Genomic DNA, 19550 nt, shown 5'->3' on the forward strand with positions numbered 1-19550 from the left:
GAAGGTCATTGTGTTGTATTTGTTTTGCTTTGAGGATGTCCATTAGCTCTTTGTGGCGGACTTTGTCGAAAGCTTTGTTGTAGTCTATGAAACAGACGTACATATCTTGGTTCACATCCAAGCATCTCTGGATTAGTACGTTGAATGCAAATAGAGTTTCAGGGGTACCTACGCCATTACGGAATCCAAATCGAGTTTCTTCAATATCCATATCAAGTGTGCTATTTCAATGCGTCTCCTTATTTCTCGACCTTAGTCATTGTTTTCATTAACCCAGGTTCCCAGATATGTGTAGTTATTCACTTTTTCTACTTATTTTGCCTCGATATCTAGCCTTCCTACTGTATGTTGCTTAACAGTAATCATGCACTTGGTTTTCTTAACGTTCATTTGTAGTCCATATTTTATATTGACTTGATGTTAAGTAAGTTACTAAGCGTTGCAGTGCTTCTAGACTGTCTGCAAAAACAGCGGTGTTGTTCAAGATTTTTCGGTTTATTGATATACCCTGTTGTTCCTCTGATATTTCTTCCTTAAAAATCCAGCATAGTACGTAACCCTGTCTAACACCTCTTTTGATTTCTATAGTTTCTGTATCGACTATCGATATTTTCGATTCTAACCTTTGCTTTTTGATTCCAGTACACATTGACAATAACCCGTATATCTCGACTATCCATATTCTTTTCTTTTAACATTTTTATGAATTTCTGATGTCATACTCTATCAAAAGTCTTTTGATAATCTATAAAGACATCCTGGTTCATATCTAGTCATCTTTGCACGAGAAGCTAGTCCTCCTCTGAATCCAAACTGGATGTCATCTATATCTTCTTCTATTTTTTTGTATAGTCTTCGATGTATTATTTTGAGAAATATCTTAATTGTGTGGCTTATTAAGGAAATTGTTCTGTACTGGGAGCATTCTGTCTCATGTACTGACTTTGGTAGTGTTACAAACGTGGACAGCAACCAATCTTCGGGTGTTACTCCTGTTGTATATACTTTGTTGAACAGATCTAAAAGTATATGCAATGTTTCTTCGTCAATGCATTTAATTAGCTCAGTGGATATCTGATCTGGGCCTACTGATTTTGCGGTCTTTGCATTTCTAATTGCCTGTTCTAATTCGCACATTATTATTTTCGGTCCTGTTTGTTCCTGTGGTTCTTCTTGTATCATTCTATCATCGTCGAACAGTTTCATTCTGTATTCTTACCAAAATCTTAGTTTATCTTTGATGTCTGCAATGAGTTTACCATGATCATCCTTGAGTATCCCATATCTCATTGAACTTTTTGGTATTTGTTAGTTCTTTTATTTTTTTATGCATATTAAAGCTGTCGTATTTTCTGCTATACTCTTTTATTTCTATGCATTGATCTGTTAAACACTTTTCCCCTTGGCCTTTTTTATCTCTATTTTAATTCTACTTTGTAGTTCTTGATATTTTGGCTCATTTCTCCCTTTGGCTTTTCTCCTCTCTTCCATTAATGCTAGAATTTCTGAAGTTATCCACTTCTGTTTTTTATTTGTCGTTTCAGGGTTTAAATTTTCTTCTGAAGCCTTTAGTAATGCCTTCTGAATATTGCTCCACTTTTCATTGACATCTTTTGATGTTAAGATTTCTTCTCCTACTGCTGTTAGATTTGAGTAGACTTGTTGGATCACTTTTTGATGTATTTCTCTTTTTCTTAATTTTGTATAATCAAACGTTGGTTTATTTTTACGTATTACAATCTTTTTGAGTTTCACGTGCATTCTAGTTATCAGCGGGTTATGGTCTGAGTTGTCATCTGCTTTTATTGCTTTAATTGAGTTTTTGTATCTATTTTTGACTAATATATAGTCTATTTGATTTCTGACTATGCGGTCTTTGTTGTCTGCAGGAGATCTCCATACTCTTATGAAGATAGCTAAAAAGATTATAGATGTATTTGAGATGTACTGCTGGAGACGAATGCTGAGAATACCATGGATGGCCCGAAAAACAAATGAATCTATACTGAACCAACTAAACGTAAAGAAAAGACTACGAACACAAATATCAGAACAAATAATAGGCTATTTTTGACAGGTGCTTCGAATAAATGGTCTTGAAAAACTTACTATACAGGGAAAGGTAGAAGGCAAAAGAAGTCGATGTAGACATTTCACACAATACACGGACCATATTGTTGCTACTATTGGCGCTACATTGCCAGAATGTGCTAGAATGACATAAGATAGAAAGACATGGAGGAATATTGTGGACGTGGTTGGACGTGTCCGTGTACGTGTGCGTATTCGTGTGGGTGCGCGCGTGCGTGTGCTCATGCTCGTGCGTGTGTGTGGATGTGGGTGTGTGTGTGTGTGTGTGTGTGTGTGTGTGTGTGTGTGTGTGTGTGTGTGTGTGTGTGTGTGTGTGTGTGTGTGTGTGTGTGTGTGTGTGTGTGTGTGTGTGTGGCTGTGTGTGTGTGATTAAATCTTAGTTTATAAATAGTTTTTACAAAAACTTTTTCGAATCCGCCTTCTTTAAACCGTTTTTAAACACTCCCTTTTGACTTTAAGTATACCAAATTTCCTATTCCTCCTTCACTTGATTTTGTGAAAATATATTTAAATCTGAAGATATACATTTATAATAACTAATGTAATTTAGTGTAAGTGTGCATCTGCTATCTGAAAATATAATAAATTTTCTTGAGGGCAGTTATTTTCTATATTTAATAATGCCTCCAAAATAGCTGTCAGTTCTGCTGAGTATATCGAGAAATGATTATTTATCCTTTTTGTTACTTTATTTTTAATATTTGGATCCCAAACTGCACAAGCAACTTTGCGTCATCTTTGCATTATCATCTTTGTTAGAGACATCAGTATATAAATGATAGCTGTTAAGTACTAGATCATTAATATCTGATACAAAATTGATTCCGAATAAGTTAAGGAAATGTAGAATAGTCCCTAAAGCAAATTGGTTTAATGTTAATTAAATTCATTATTGAATTTAGTTCAAAGTATGGCGATATGTCGTTAGTATGTACTAGTTCTACATAGATAATACTTATATATTGGTTATAGACTTCTACTATTAATAGAGATTTTTTAGTTTTCCAGTATGTGCTACTAAGATCCAGTGTAAAGAATATATGAATTTTATTTATTAAATTACTGTTTTTAGAAACAATTTTCTATAGAAACTTTTCACATAAGTATTTTTTTCTTAATGCCAGAGGTGGTACACAGCATTCAACCATTAAATTGGAATTTGGTGTACTCATCATGGCTCCAATGCATTTTTTAACTTTTAGTTACTATGCAGTCTAACTTGTAAAGATAAGTAGAATATAGAATCGTAGTCTAATATGGATCTAATGTATGATTTATATAAGAGGAGAGCAATATTTTGTAGGGGTATTATATATGGGGAGTCTGCTCCCCACTTAGAATCATTTACCGCTCTTAATACATTTATGCCTTTTTCTGCTTTTGTTACTATGTGTTCTATATGTTCTTTACATAGTAACTTCCGATCTAGAATAATTCCTAGATACTTAATTGATGGTAGTACTGGAAAAGTGATATCTTGAATTGCTACTGAATTAGGTATTTGATTTTTTCTGGAGAATATACATAACTTTGTTTTTTAATTTGAAATATTTAAACCTATAAATTTGCAGCAGTCATATATAGACATACAGTATCGTTATACACCTTTTATTCTATTTCAAAGTAGTTTTTTCTAGGTATCGTATGCGAAAAAGGTAAAACTTTTGGAATATACGCTATGAGAGTTTCTCGATCCTATGATACCGGGTATCAAGAGGATTGGCACATCTACAGGAGATACAGTGATTTCCACGATCTTTACTGTAAGGTGAAGGAAAAGGTATAAAATACTGGTTAGAAATTGTTTTAAGTACTTTATATTAGTTCTTTTCAGTTTCCCGATTTATCAAAACTTTCATTTCCTGGTAAGAAAACATTTCACAATATGGATCGAGCAGTATTAGAAAGACGAATGAGGATGCTCGGTTCATACATGGACGAATTGTGTCAGACTAATTTGATATTCGCTCATCACGGCCTTAAGGATTTATTGATGACTTTTCTTGAGCAAGGTGATTATGACAAAGCAAATGGAGGACCAATCTCAACTACAGTAAGGTTACATAATTCAACTACTACAATAATGAAAAGTATAACAAGTTATGTATAAACTATTAATTTTGAGATTATGAGACTTTTTATTTTATAATCCAACTTAATCGGTGACGGTGACAAAAATCTCAAGAAAATATTAAGAGAGAAATATTATATATATATATATATATATATATATATATATATATATATATATATATATATATATATATATATATATATATATATATATATATATATATATATATATATATATATATATATATATATATATATATATATATATATTTAACGTGATTATTTCGACCAAAAAACAATTTATAAATATGTTGGAAATATCGGGTATGTGGTCTATATTAAATAAAAAATCTTTGTTTTTTCTAAAGCTCAATATTTCGCCATTTATTTGATGGCTTCATCGGGAGTAACTGTAAAAAACAAACATTTCAAAACACTGACGTACACTTAGATTTACAATACTTACAGAAATTAAAAGATTATACACATAAATAAAATTAATACTAAAATAACATTATTGTTGATGACACTGTACATTTAATAAAATGCATGTTAAAATTTAAAATATCTTTGAGCACGTTCGTTAACAATCAATAGGATGGAACAAGTAAAAATTATTTCAAAATGCAAAAAATAACAATGTAAGAAAACATTAGAGGAATAGTATTTCTTTAATTAATCATTAAGGCTAGTTAGTATGATTAATCATTAAGGTGAGTGTAGTTTTAAATTTTGTTTAATATATTGCAATATATGTTGCTTAATTGCCCCGTGTCTGTTTTATAATTTAAAGTATGTTTATTTTTGTTAATGTGGTACATCTCCAAAAATAACCTACTTTTGTAATTTTCAGTCTGTGCCAAAATACGAGTATTGTTGTAGTCTAACAGATGACCGGTGTTTCTGTAGTGGTCGACACTGCGCAAGAATTTTTTCCTAAGCGGCAATCACTTTTATGCTGTGTGATACGTTGTTTTAGCCACTGCGATGTATGGCCAATGTAGCTTTTTTCACATACTAGACACGGTATTTCATATACCACATTACTCCTATATAAGGTTGGTACTGGGTCTTTAATTTTAGAAAAAAGTTGTTTGCTATTTATGGTATTGTATTTAGCTATATTAATATTGGAAACATCTTTAAATATGGATACGACAGACTGGGTTAGACCGTTAATAAAGGGGAGTTTTTTGTATTTGATTGACTCATTGTTAGAATCAAGGACAGGACCATCATAAAAATTACTGCTGTAAATGAGTTTTTTTAAAATATGTTTAGGATAGCCGTTATTTCGAAAAATTTTGTATAATATGTCCAGATTTTTTTGTAACAAATTATCATCAACAATGGACATTGCCCTGTTTTTCATACCCAATACTGTATTATATTTTTGACGAGTGGTGTGGTTTGAAAAGTAATTCATATACCTTCCCGATGCTGTTGGCTTTTGGTACCAATCCAATGTCAGAATATTGTCATTTGTTCTTATTACCTTTGTGTCTAAAAATGGTATACTAAGATCTGTCTCGGTTTCAATTGTGAACTGAAGATGTTTATTAAATGAATTAAAAATGTTTAATGTGGTATTGATGTGATAAGATGGAACTGCACATATGATGTCATCGACATATTTATATATAAATGGTAATTCGAAAGGTAATTGTGTGATCACATTATCTAAGAGATGATCAGTTACAATAGTAGCAAGGATGGGACTAATCGGGGAACCCATAGGTGTTCCAAAAATTTGGGAGTAAAATTTTTCATTGAAACTGAAATAAGTGTTTCTTAATATTGTTCTGAAGCTATTTTCTTGTGGCATTTTAAATTAATTTATATTTAAATGGGAATAAGCCACAATTAAAGGTTAAAATACGTTTATTGACGTTTCAATTTCCACTTCGGAAATCGTTCAATTTTAATGAACGATTTCCGAAGTGGAAATTGAAACGTCAATAAATGTATTTTAACCTTTAATTGTGGCTTATTCCCATTTAAATATAAATGAAATAAGTGTTATTAAAAATGAACCTGAGAATTAGTAAAAAATTACCTTTAGATAATGTCGTGTAGTCTTTTATAAGGTTCCAATTTGTTTCTATAATGTCCGTGACCATATTTAATGGAATGTTTGTAAATAAAGAAACTACATCCAAAGAAATCAAAACATAATCTTTTGGTAACCGCATTCCCCTAACAGCATCGACAAAGGTAAATGTGTCGTTAGAATTATAATTATTGCGATATTCAAAGGCATCATTTAATATATCAGCAAGAAATTTAGAAATGTTGTACGTAGTGGACTTTAAAGAACTTACAATAGGCCTGAGAGGAACGTCCAATTTATGGATTTTAGGCAAACAATAAAGTTTAGGAAAACATGAGTCATAGATTGTTAACTTTTTTGCAACTTGTTCAGTAAGTTGATGTTGGTTTTTTAATGTTTTTATTAAGTCATTATATTTTTTCTGTATCACTGTAGTAGGGTCTTTGTCCAAACGAATATATGTCGATCTGTCGTTTAACAACGTTAATGTTTTGTCGATATAATCCTGTTTGTTCATAGCTACCGTACATCCACCTTTGTCAGATTGTAAAATATATATGTCTGAATGCAACTTCAAATATTTTTGAACATATTTAAACGTTTTGTTTAATGTTGTGGGGGGTTTAGATGTTGAATTGTGTAGATAATTAGTTACTACATTTGTTACTTGTGCCCTAAGTAGATCCTTGGATTCAACTGTCACCTCATCGATGATATTTTCTACATCTGCTTAAAAAATATCTAACTTAAAATCTGGGGGTGTACACTCAACACTAAATTTCGGACCAAGAGAAAGAAAATCAGACACTTCTTTTGGAAAGTCAACGCTCGACAAGTTTTTAAACCATTTGTCATTATTTAAAAATAAGTGGTTGGAAAATAAGTTATTAGTTAGATGTTCAAACTTTTTTATGTTAGTAAGCTTGACTTGGTTGAAAACATTGGAAAAACTATTCTTTAACCTTTGTTCATATTCAGTTAATATGTTATTAGGAACAAATTGTTGTAACTCACACTTAATTTTATTAATATCACTTTTCGCATTTGAAACAATAATACAAGTTATTTTTATTTCTAAATTCAATGTTTTCTTATGGATATCATTAATGAATTTATCTACTTTATTATTTAAAAAATTGTCATTACCTGCGTATAATAAGCTTCTTAGATTAAAAACACTGTTACGAACGTGCTCAGGTGTAACATTAGATGTTCTTCTTCTTAAAGTGCCCTCTCCTCAATGGAGGTTGGCTACTACAATTTTAAAATCTTCTCTATCTTCAGCTGTTCTTATTAGCTGTTCAAAATTTAGCCCTGTCCATTGTCGGATGTTTCTAGATGTTCTACAACGTAATAAAAAAATTCTCCTGTTATTCAATTTTGCTATCCTTATGTTTAACTTCGCCCATTGTTTCATTAAAGTTGTAATGTTTGTTCCATATATTTGGCTGATCTCTTGATAAAAACCCATCATCTCTTAGATAATGTGATCACACAATTACCTTTCGAATTACCATTTATATATAAATATGTCGATGACATCATATGTGCAGTTCCATCTTATCACATCAATACCACATTAAACATTTTTAATTCATTTAATAAACATCTTCAGTTCACAATTGAAACCGAGACAGATCTTAGTATACCATTTTTAGACACAAAGGTAATAAGAACAAATGAGAATATTCTGACATTGGATTGATACCAAAAGCCAACAGCATCGGGAAGGTATATGAATTACTTTTCAAACCACACCACTCGTCAAAAATATAATACAGTATTGGGTATGAAAAACAGGGTAATGTCCATTGTTGATGATAATTTGTTACAAAAAAATCTGGACAAATTATACAAAATTTTTTGAAATAACGGCTATCCTAAACATATTTAAAAAAAACTCATTTACAGCAGTAATTTTTATGATGGTCCTGTCCTTGATTCTAACAATGAGTCAATCAAATACAAAAAACTCCCCTTTATTAACGGTCTAACCCAGTCTGTCGTATCCATATTTAAAGATGTTTCCAATATTAATATAGCTAAATACAATACCATAAATAGCAAACAACTTTTTTCTAAAATTAAAGACCCAGTACCAACCTTATATAGGAGTAATGTGGTATATGAAATACCGTGTCTAGTATGTGAAAAAAGCTACATTGGCCATACATCGCAGTGGCTAAAACAACGTATCACACAGCATAAAAGTGATTGCCGCTTAGGAAAAAATTCTTGCGCAGTTGTCGACCACTACAGAAACACCGGTCATCTGTTAGACTACAACAATACTCGTATTTTGGCACAGACTGAAAATTACAAAAGTAGGTTATTTTTGGAGATGTACCACATTAACAAAAATAAACATACTTTAAATTATAAAACAGACACGGGGCAATTAAGCAACATATATTGCAATATATTAAACAAAATTTAAAACTACACTCACCTTAATGATTAATCATACTAACTAGCCTTAATGATTAATTAAAGAAATACTATTCCTCTAATGTTTTCTTACATTGTTATTTTTTGCATTTTGAAATAATTTTTACTTGTTCCATCCTATTGATTGTTAACGAAAGTGCTCAAAGATATTTTAAATTTTAACATGCATTTTATTAAATGTACAGTGTCATCAACAATAATGTTATTTTAGTATTAATTTTATTTATGTGTATAATCTTTTAATTTCTGTAAGTATTGTAAATCTAAGTGTACGTCAGTGTTTTGAAATGTTTGTTTTTTACAGTTACTCCCGATGAAGCCATCAAATAAATGGCGAAATATTGAGCTTTAGAAAAAACAAAGATTTTTTATTTAATATAGACCACATACCCGATATTTCCAACATATATATATATATATATATATATATATATATATATATATATATATATATATATATATAATAAATGGCCAAACATATGGCCTAGGAGGACAAATTCGTTAAACTTCCCGTGCTCGAATCGGTATCAATAAAGTGTTATGATCATTTAGGCCTATCCCAGCCTCATCATACACTTGGGCTGATACAAATTCAAACTCGGAAAGTTCAACGAATGTCTCCCAAATCTTCACTACAACAGTAGTTATCTTACAAAGGCGCCACCTGCTTTGGCGGCCGTGAACGAAAATGATATAATAATATCGTTTTCTGTATCTTCTGCGCTATGCGAAATGTGTAAAAGATTAAATCTTTTAGCGAAAGCCGCTATCGCTTTATTGAATTAAATATATAAATATAAATATATATATATATATATATATATATATATATATATATATATATAAATATAAATATAGATATATATATATATATATATATATATATATATATATATATATATATATAGATCTAGCGGTTAATGAGAGCTCCGTACTAAAACGGTATTATACTAACTCCAGGCGAATATACACCGTGTATATTATTATTTGGGTAGCGCTTTATGTGGACTCCGACCAACACGTCGGATTAAGTGGACTCTGTAATAGGTTAAAACACTTTTGGGATCCGTATACATTTCTTTGCGTACCCAACTAAACTCCTCCGATGTTGCCAATAATTTGATTAGTCGTAGATTTTTAAATTTTACAGCAGGTACGTTTTGGAACTTCAAATTTATTTAAATATCAATCAATTTAGTCATCGAGAAATTTCACAAATACGTACTTGGTTAATGTAGTTAAATATTTTAATAATTATAATTTATATTACTTGCTTTAATTATAGATAAACTGAAATTAGTGTCTATTATAAACTTTGAATAGGCAAGTGTCCATTTTTATGTACTAGAATTTTTTTTAATACATTGGCACTGAAATATTTATTATATTATAAATGTACTTTCCGATGTTTCGATTGCTATAGTGTATGACTTGTTTCATCAAGCATGTAAATTAGATCTATAATAATTTAATAAATCAATCCTATAAATATAATAATTTTTGACTGTCTAATTATAATATATTTCGATTTTTAATGTAGGGAATTCAATATACTAACTATACTTTAGATACACATAAACACAGTGATAGAATATTTCGGTGTACTTATGGTATAATTTTAGCCAACCATATCTATTACTTACAATTGTACAATTGTACAATTGTACTATTGTATGTAGTTGTATATAATATGTTCGGCCTTATCGTTTTAAATACTTTGTCGCTTGTGCAAGCTATCATTGTTTTCAATGTTAAATCATTGTTTTTTGTATCTTGCGTTGTCAGGCATATAATTTTTAATTTAGAAGTACATGTATGTATAATATTCTTTTTTCTGTCACTTGGTTTAAATATAGTACACTTACATTCTTCTTGCTTATTTATTTTTATTCGTAATACTTATAAAGTATGTAATAACGTACCCGTTGTTGCAAAAATCAACAACGGGTACGAAAGATATCAGGTATTAGGGGTAGTATTTGTCAATCGAAATGCCGCTTACGACATATTAAATTAGAAAAAATTTCTCCAAAAATTCTATGACGTCCCCTTAGATAAAAACATCACTTGTTTTATTCACAATCTAGATTGAATTGCTCTCTTCTGTTGATTCGCTTGTATTTGTTTTTCATTTTGTTGATTTTAAGTAAAACATTTTTCGTGTTCTCTTCACTTTGTTGAAGATGTCGCAGACGGGAGAGAGTTTCTTATGAGATCAATATCATTACCATATGCTAGAAGTGCTTGGTACTTTGGGCCATTAATGGATTGCATTTTAAATAGGCGATTTCTATTTTAGTAAGCTGTTCTTTAATTTTTTGAATATTTGAATTGAGAATCTGTATATTATTTGACTGTTTTATAACAGTGTTTCTTGTGTTATAGAATATAGTGCTGTTTATATAGTGCTGTTTAATAATAATAAAGTTCAAGCAACAATTCATATATGCAATAACTTGGTATTGATATCTCTGCTCCCCCATACCAGGTAGCAGTCCCGAAAACATTAAAACTGCTACACTCATGCTTCCTATTATCCAACGATTAGCCAGTCCAGGACTATACCCTTATTATGGTACTAATATTGCTGCTGTCCCTTATAAGTGAATAAAATATGCAAGGAAGGTTTTGGCAATTTAATAGGATTTTGTATGTTAGAATATTATTACTCCGAGAAAGTGAAAAATATCTATTTGTTATACGGATTTAATCTATAGATGAAATATTAGAATGCTATTAGCAGCAAATAATCTGGCAGATAATATGCTGGAATTAGCAGTAGCATGTACTAACAGTGGCCATACCTAGTCCACTGTTAGTACATGCTTTTAGAAAAGAGAAAGCCAACTTATCCAATTTAAAAGCAGACAAAATCAATTCCAAATATGGATCGTAAGCCAATCCCTTATGTAAAGACTCTAAAGTAATATTTAGTGAAACTGTAAGCCAACAGCATAAAGTGCTGGTACTAGATATACAAGTAAAATATGAAATAAAACCAAAATATCGAGGAGAGTCACAAAAACAATTAATTGACGTTAACAAGCGACAAAGTAGTTCAATTTAGAACAGAAATAAAAAAAGAATATGTTGGAATATGGAAAAAGGTCATAATGAAATTTGGAGAAATGTGTCAAAAATTATTAAAGAGGGTGTAACTAAAATACTTGAAAAAATCTCAGAAAATTTACTTAAAAATTGGTAAATATAGATAGTCAGACGATGTTTAAGACAATATAAAAGACAAGAGAAGATTATATAAGGAGGGACAAGAAAACATATCAGAATAAGATTATTAAAAGTATCAAATAGATAAAGAGGAAGCAAATGTGCGGTAGCACAATCTAAGGTAGCAGCGCATGAAAAGCTGTACAATGAACTGAGTACTAAGAAAAAAACATATACAAAATTGTTAAAAGTGGAGCAAAGAAAACCAAAGATTTTAATCAGATTAAATGTATACGAGATAAATACATTAAACTATCTATGCAAGGAAAGGATCTAAAAAATAGCTACAAGGAGTTCTTTAACGACCAATTAAACTAAGAGTTTGAGAAAGCATATATAGAGGCAACAGAGACAGTAATAGCAATGGTGCCGAAAATGACGACGGCGGAAGTAATTCAAGAGCTACATAAGATGAAAAAAGAAAAGGCATAGGTCATGATGGCATCCCTGGATATATATGATCAGCATTAGGAAAATCAGGAACAAGTTGGCTAACAGGACTATTTAATCTTCTTCTTCTTCTTCTAATGGCGCTACAACCCTTTGTGAGTCTTGGCCTGCTTAACAATGTTCTTCCATTCTGCCCTGTCGGATACTTTCCTTCGCCACTGCCTGATGTTCATGGTTTTAAGATCCCTCTCTACGTCGTCTATCCATCTTTTACGGGGCCTTCCTCTTGTTCTGTTTCCTTGGGGCTTCCATCTCTGGACTACTTTTACAGCTCACAAACAGGACTATTTAATAGAATTTTGAAAGTAAGGCGAATACCGGATGAATGGAGAAGTAGCATTTTAGTACCTGTATACAAAAACAAAGTAGATGTTAAACTCTGTACAAACTATAGAGCCCTAAAACTACTCTGTCACACCATGAAACTGTGGAAGAGAATAATTGATAGTAGGATAGAGGAAGAAACAGAAATATTAGGAAATCAGTTTAAATTCATGCAAGGCATATCAACAACGGATGCAATTTTTATCATAAGGCAAGCAATGGAAAACTAATGTTAGAACAACTGAGGGTAAGACTGATAAATTTCATTTGAGAATAGTATTGCATCAGGGGTCAGTGCTAATCCCTTATCTCTTCTAATTAGTGTTGGAAAAATTAACGAAAACATGTTAAGGAGATATCCCTTGGTGCCTTATGTATGCTAACGATGTGGTGTTAGTAAGAGATAAGGAGAGATAATTGAATTAATGATTGAGACAATGGAGATGGGCGCTTGAGCAAAAAGGTCTAAAAATAAGGTAAACAAAAACAGAGTATCTAAAGTGTGCATTTAAAAATCAACATTAGATATTGATATTGGATACCCTATACTATTTAATCAACGGAAATACTAAGATCACACGGGGAGAATAATATGGGTTATTTCTGGTTTCGTCAAAATTTACGCTGAAATTACTAACAAGAGAGTGCTCTCACTTCCACATGTTGAAATTGATATATAGTACCAACAGATGCTAGTCATATACCATCAGCACTAATAAAATGGAAACTATCAAATTAATGTCAATTTCATTTAATCAAACGTACTAACCTTAAAAATGATCATTTAAGATAACACATCTCAAAAATATTGACAATAAATTAAAAATAGCTTAAGCGTTATAAAAGTAACAGAGCAGCAAAGCTCACAGCATGAGAATAGTGCCTCGTACTTTTATAAAGAAATTTGTTGACAGACAAATATTTATTTTTTTATATACTAGGTTCTAAGAAAAGTGTACTCAAAACGAATAAATATTATCTAACAAGTGTTTTATTCCAGTTTCATATGAAAGCACCAGATCTTAGATATTATAAATTTCGTCATAGGTGCAAATTATAAATGAAAACCAAATGATAGAGCATATAGTGAAATATAAATATCTTAGCCCTCTATTGGCCGACTTTTTTGTAAACTTGTTTGTTTATAAAATGTTTTAATTTGTATATGTGCTCAAATATCCATTTACAACAACTAGTAATTTTTTTAGATTTTTTAAATTTCGTTTGGGGAGAGTTTTGGGAGTGTTTAGCAAAAACTAACGAATTAAGTTATATACTTATTTATTATGTCATTCAAAAAAACAAATATTTGTAGTTAGTTGTAAAACATAAAGCAACTTTACATTTATCGCACATTACTTTAGAAGTATTACAGCATCCTGGTTTTTTGCATCTTTCCTTTTTTTCAGAAATTACTGGCCAGTGGAAGGTTTGGTCAAGCCTAACTTCCTTTGGTAGTACAATAGCAGTAGATCCTCTCCTTTGTTTTTTTACAATTTCATTCTCAATTTCACTGAGCCTGGGACGTCCTTTGTTTTTGATCTGATCATTGCTTGCTAACAGTACGCTACATAAGTGGGACTTATGTAGCGTACTGGTTTTTCTTTTTAATTTCAAAGTAATCGCAATCACGACGATGCAACAACTAGCTGTTAACAACAGCTAAATCCAGAAGGTGAAAAAATATTTTTAGATACCACTTTTTAGATCTCATGTCTGTTCGGTAAAGAGCAATTAGTGAATCCATAAGATCGACACCTCCAATAAATTTATTATAAAATTGTACTGAATTTGGACAGCATACAATAATTCTTGATTTTTGTTTCTTATCCCACCTCTTGACTAACGAAGTAGGCTTAGAACCAACAAATGTACTAAGCAAATGAACCGGTTTATTATCGTACCACTTTAACGCTGTTTGTCTTATGCCATCTACTGTAGCGTGCCTTTCTTCTACAGTACGTCTGCCCTGTTTCTTCATATTCTTGTCATCAGAAAAATGGCAATAAGGCAATCTGTTTGGAAGAACAGTTCCCAAACATTGCAGTCCACGTTTTTCCATTTCAATCTGCAACTGAATGCCATTGAACCAGTTGTCAAAATATACTTTATAGTATTTGTTTGGTTTGATTATCTCACACAATCTTATTACTACATTACCGCTGGTGTCTACATTAGGTAAATGAAGGGGATCTTTAACAGTTCCTGTATATAATTCCCAGTTATAAACAATACCATTGCTATCACACAAAACAAATGCCTTGTATCCCCATTTTTTGGGTTTGTTCTTCATATATTGTTTTAAAGAATGTGCCTCTTTGAATGGTATCATTTGTTCATAATTTTTAACTCATTGGAATACTTTGAAAATTTTAAAATAGACCGTTGATGAATGGTCTAATTTTGTATAACTTATCATTATTGTTGACCATATTTTCGTTATTATTGAAATGCGTTTTAGTTTTTATTTCTTCCCAGCGATTCCTAGATATAGTATCGACTATTTGAGCAATACGTGTTTCCTTCTGCCAAAATGATCTTGTCCTTGGCAAGCCATATATTGACATCAGTAGAACAGATCCAATAAATTGGTTTAATTCTGCTAGTGTCATATTCAATGGTTTATTTATATTCTTTTGCAGTGCATACAAATTACTTTGTTCTACTATGTTTTCCAGCATATTGGTAGATATCATCTTTTTAAAATAATGTAGAGGGGATTCCGGTTCTAATAATTTGCATGTTGGTAAATTACCTTTCCATTCTGGAATTGGAAATACTGTTCGAGAACCACTCTTCCACTGAATGTTTTTTACGATCATTTTTGACCTTTTGTCTCTTTTGTCATCTTCATCTTAGTCTAAATCTAAATTGGTATCCTGGTCTAAATTTGCTTCGTACAAATCGTCTTCATTTTCCATTTTATTTGATTCTGGATCGATTAATATCTGGGTACCTGGAAAATTTATTATTACTTTCTTATTATCACTATCAAAGTCAGAGTCTTTGGATTCCTCGGATATTTACTGCTTTTCCCGTAGAACGTTTTTGTATCCATCTTAAAGAAATAATTTAAAATAATATGGTAAAGTGTGGATTCAAAGCAACATACCTGTTTTTTATCACAGTACTGAAACAACACAATAAAATAAACAAATGTCAACGGTAATCAATATCTAAATGCTGATATAATGCCTCTGTATGTATTTTTATATAAATTGTACACAATTTATAACAATAAATCACGATCGAAAATACAAACTAATAAGGCAGTCATGTCCATTTGACATACTGTTAAACATTTCCATATAGGTTTCGTCATAGGTTCATAGAGTGTATTAAAATGTATAACTAAATATTGCCTGAAATTAACAGAGGGCATACTAGAGTCGGAAATTGTTTTAAAAAAGTTTTCTGCATCAAAAACTCCTTTGTTACCTTGAGTACACACGGGGCTATAGAGGGTTAAAATAGCTGTATCGAGCGAGGATAAGGTTATTGATGAGGAAAAAAAGACCTATCGCTGAGGAAGTGAGAAAGTAATAGGCAAACGCAAAGAGCACTTTAATTACATTAAATGAAATATGCATTACAATCTATCATGACACACATATCTTGATACACATAAAACAAGACAATTAATAAACACGTTAAGAGAATCTTAAGAAATAATAACCAAAATTTAATTTTTAATACACAAAAGAAATAATGATATACAGAAGATACACAAATTAAAAAAACGTTATCCCCTTATTGTACGCAAGAGAGATACCTCTAGGAAAAATCAAAACGATCGAAAATATATACCAAAACAACACAATAAAAGTAAAAGTAGAAGAAGAACTAACCGACCCTATTGAAGGTGACAATGGAATAAGACAGGAATATTACCTGAGTCCTCTATTATTCAACCTGATTATGGATGAAATAATAAAAAATAAGAACTAAAAAAGGATACCAAATGGAAGAAAAACAAATTAAAATAATCTGCTGTGCAGACGACGCAATACTACTCTTTTAAAGTGAAAATGATTTACAACGTATGCTGTACCAATTTCATATAACCGCCAGAAAATTTAATATGTTAATTTGCCCAAAAGAGACAAAATGCATGGTTACAACAGCAAATTTACTAAGATGTTAATTGGAGCTGGAAGGTCATATAATAGAACAAGTGTTAGAGCTTAAATATCTAGGCATCACATTATCTAGCTACGGAAAGCTCGAAACTAAAGTGGAAGACCCAGTGAATAGAGCAAACAGAGCCACAGGCTGCATAAATGAAACATTATGAAGAAATAAAAATATCGAAACAGAAACGAAAGGCAGAATTTACAAAACAGTCATCAGACCAATAATGACATACGCGGCAGAAAAAAGATCTGACACAGAGAGGACAAAAAGGATATGAAACAGCAGACATGAAAACATTTACAAAAATTGATGGTAAGACACTATGGGACAGAGCTAGAAGTACATATATACGACGTAGATGCAAGGTGAAGAACATCAAAAACTGGTTAAGAGTAGAATAAAACGATCATATAAGCCGAATGACAACAAATAAAACAATAAAGACGGCAAGAGACGGTTAACCCATAGGAAGACGATCAGTAGGACGACCACGAAAACGATGGAAAGGCAACTTACTGGAGGCACATTGAAAAACAGACAGTTATGTCTATATGAAAAGAAAAAGTAGAAGAAGAAGAAGATACACAGGATAACCATTAAAATAGTTGCAAGAAAGATAAAATAAATCAGTCATATTAATGTAGAATAGCAGAGGACAGAGTATTTGTCATAGCTTTGGACAAGTACCCAATTGAAAAAAGAACACAGGTCGTTCAAAAAAGACGGAACTCTAGAAAGAAAATAGCATAGATTTAAAAAAATAAAAGCATAAACATGTCTTTTTCTACTTTTTTAATATTGAAGATACGTAAATAGTACATTGAATTAAAATGTAACCTTTGATATCTGTGATAAACCCATCACCTGAACAGTGGCGCCGATGTATGTAGTTAAGATTGTTCACACTTATTTTACCTGTTTATTTTTTTATTATCTATATATGAGTTGTGACAGATATCACAAACTTATTTATTTTCCACAAAGAGGTTCTTTAGAAACTAAAATTATTACTATACAAATCTGATTCGACATATCTTCAAAAAGTAATACACGGCATGTAAAATTTAAATTTTTAATAAAAAGTAAAAGATTACGCATTACTTATGGGGTTTAAAAAACGAGCCTTTAGGAAGATTGAAGTACTAATAAGACCACCGCAATCGGGCATACCCCGGGTAATGATTAATTAATTAATCGGCTAATTCTTCAGTCACCCCTTTAATATGATTTTGTCAAATTGGTCCTTTTTAGGACCAACTATTCTAATAACATATGTCTATAACTGTTAAGGGTATATCTAAAAATCAAGAAACTTTACTTTATTTAAACTTATCAGACATATGAGCTAAACACGAATCTGACTAATTTCTAGTACAGGAAACACATATAGGGCCTAACCTAGGGTATTTGGTATATAGCTGATCGCTGAAAACCACATTAAAGATATAGACATACTATTTCTATCAGAAAAAAAGCAAAGAATAACTCAAAGTAAGAAAGAACAAAACCAGTCAGCTAAGAGAACCTTTTAATGATTTTGAGCTTGGATCCACCATCTACATATTTAATGAAAAATAATACAAATACCGACATTGAGGATCTGAGCACAAAGCTTATTACGAAATCTGGACCAAAAACACTACAATGGCTTATCCAGATGATGAACAACTGTATTCAAATTAGGAGATACCCAAAGTCTAGAGACAAGCCAAAGTTGTTACCTTGCTTAAACCTGGCAAAAACTCCAACGACCACAAAAACTATCAGCCGAAATTTTTAGTTTGTCAGCCATTCAAAGTAATGTACATCACAAATACTAAATCAAAGATGGGTACGAAAAATATCGGGTATCAGTGGTGGTATTTTTCAATCTAAATGCCGCTTACGACACCTTAACTTACAGAATATTTTTTCAAAAACTATATGATATCCCCTTGGATAACAAACTCACTTATATTGTCTGCTTATGCCTACACAAGAGAATATTTTTTATATCACTCAATGGTAAGAATAGCAGATGAAGAACGGTCTCGCTTGGGGTAGCATAAAGGCACCTACACTGTATAACATTTACACAAACGAACGATCCATACCGGTAGATACTAGGACTTCTATTATATAGACGATACACCTATTATTGTACAATAAAAATAAACTATGAATCAATTTTCAGCCAAAACCCCTGAAAAGCTCGTGTGTGCTCCTTCAATTTCCCTAACATAGACGCTTTCACAACACTGAACATCCAATAATGTCATGATTGTTGAACGTAGACTCCCTATAAATTCCTTGAAAATAGTTTGTATCGCACGGGGTCAGTCACAGATTATTGTTTAAAACTAAAAGGTAAATTGAGGACCAGAAATAATATTGTTCGCAAGCTTGTCAGCTAAAAATGAGGTGCACATCCTTCCACCCTTAAAACATAGACGCTTGCACTATATGCATCTGCCGCCGAATATACCTTGTTAGACAAATTAACCATTCTTTGTTTTTGTGCACACTACTACCAATTTTAACACAAAAATATCTATTGTAGCTCTTAACCATATTTATTTTAAGATAAACGTTCATCGAGATATCATATGTAGTACACAAATAAGACCAGAACTAAAATAAAAAAAAAGCTTTATAAAAGATATCGCAGAAGATTGGATGAAATAAAATTAGTTTTTATTAATCGGATGCTTACATAAGACGTACAAAGACATACTCACGCAAACAAAATATATTACGAAATTTCTGTAATTAA

General features: G+C 31.3%; 1 protein-coding gene across 4 annotated transcripts in view; it reads left to right on the forward strand.

Moving 5' to 3' along the window:
- Positions 1–19550, forward strand: part of LOC140441409 (sorting nexin-13-like) — a 1016720-nt gene that overhangs the window by 630979 nt on the left and 366191 nt on the right. For all 4 annotated transcript variants that reach the window (XM_072532120.1, XM_072532123.1, XM_072532119.1 and 1 more), the window contains 2 exons: positions 3729–3871; positions 3926–4144. In XM_072532120.1, coding sequence (XP_072388221.1) covers positions 3729–3871; positions 3926–4144 — 362 coding nt within the window. The remainder of the gene's footprint in view (positions 1–3728; positions 3872–3925; positions 4145–19550) is intronic.

This window comes from Diabrotica undecimpunctata, chromosome 5, assembly GCF_040954645.1.
Source record: "Diabrotica undecimpunctata isolate CICGRU chromosome 5, icDiaUnde3, whole genome shotgun sequence".
Taxonomy (NCBI): Eukaryota; Metazoa; Arthropoda; class Insecta; order Coleoptera; family Chrysomelidae; genus Diabrotica; species Diabrotica undecimpunctata.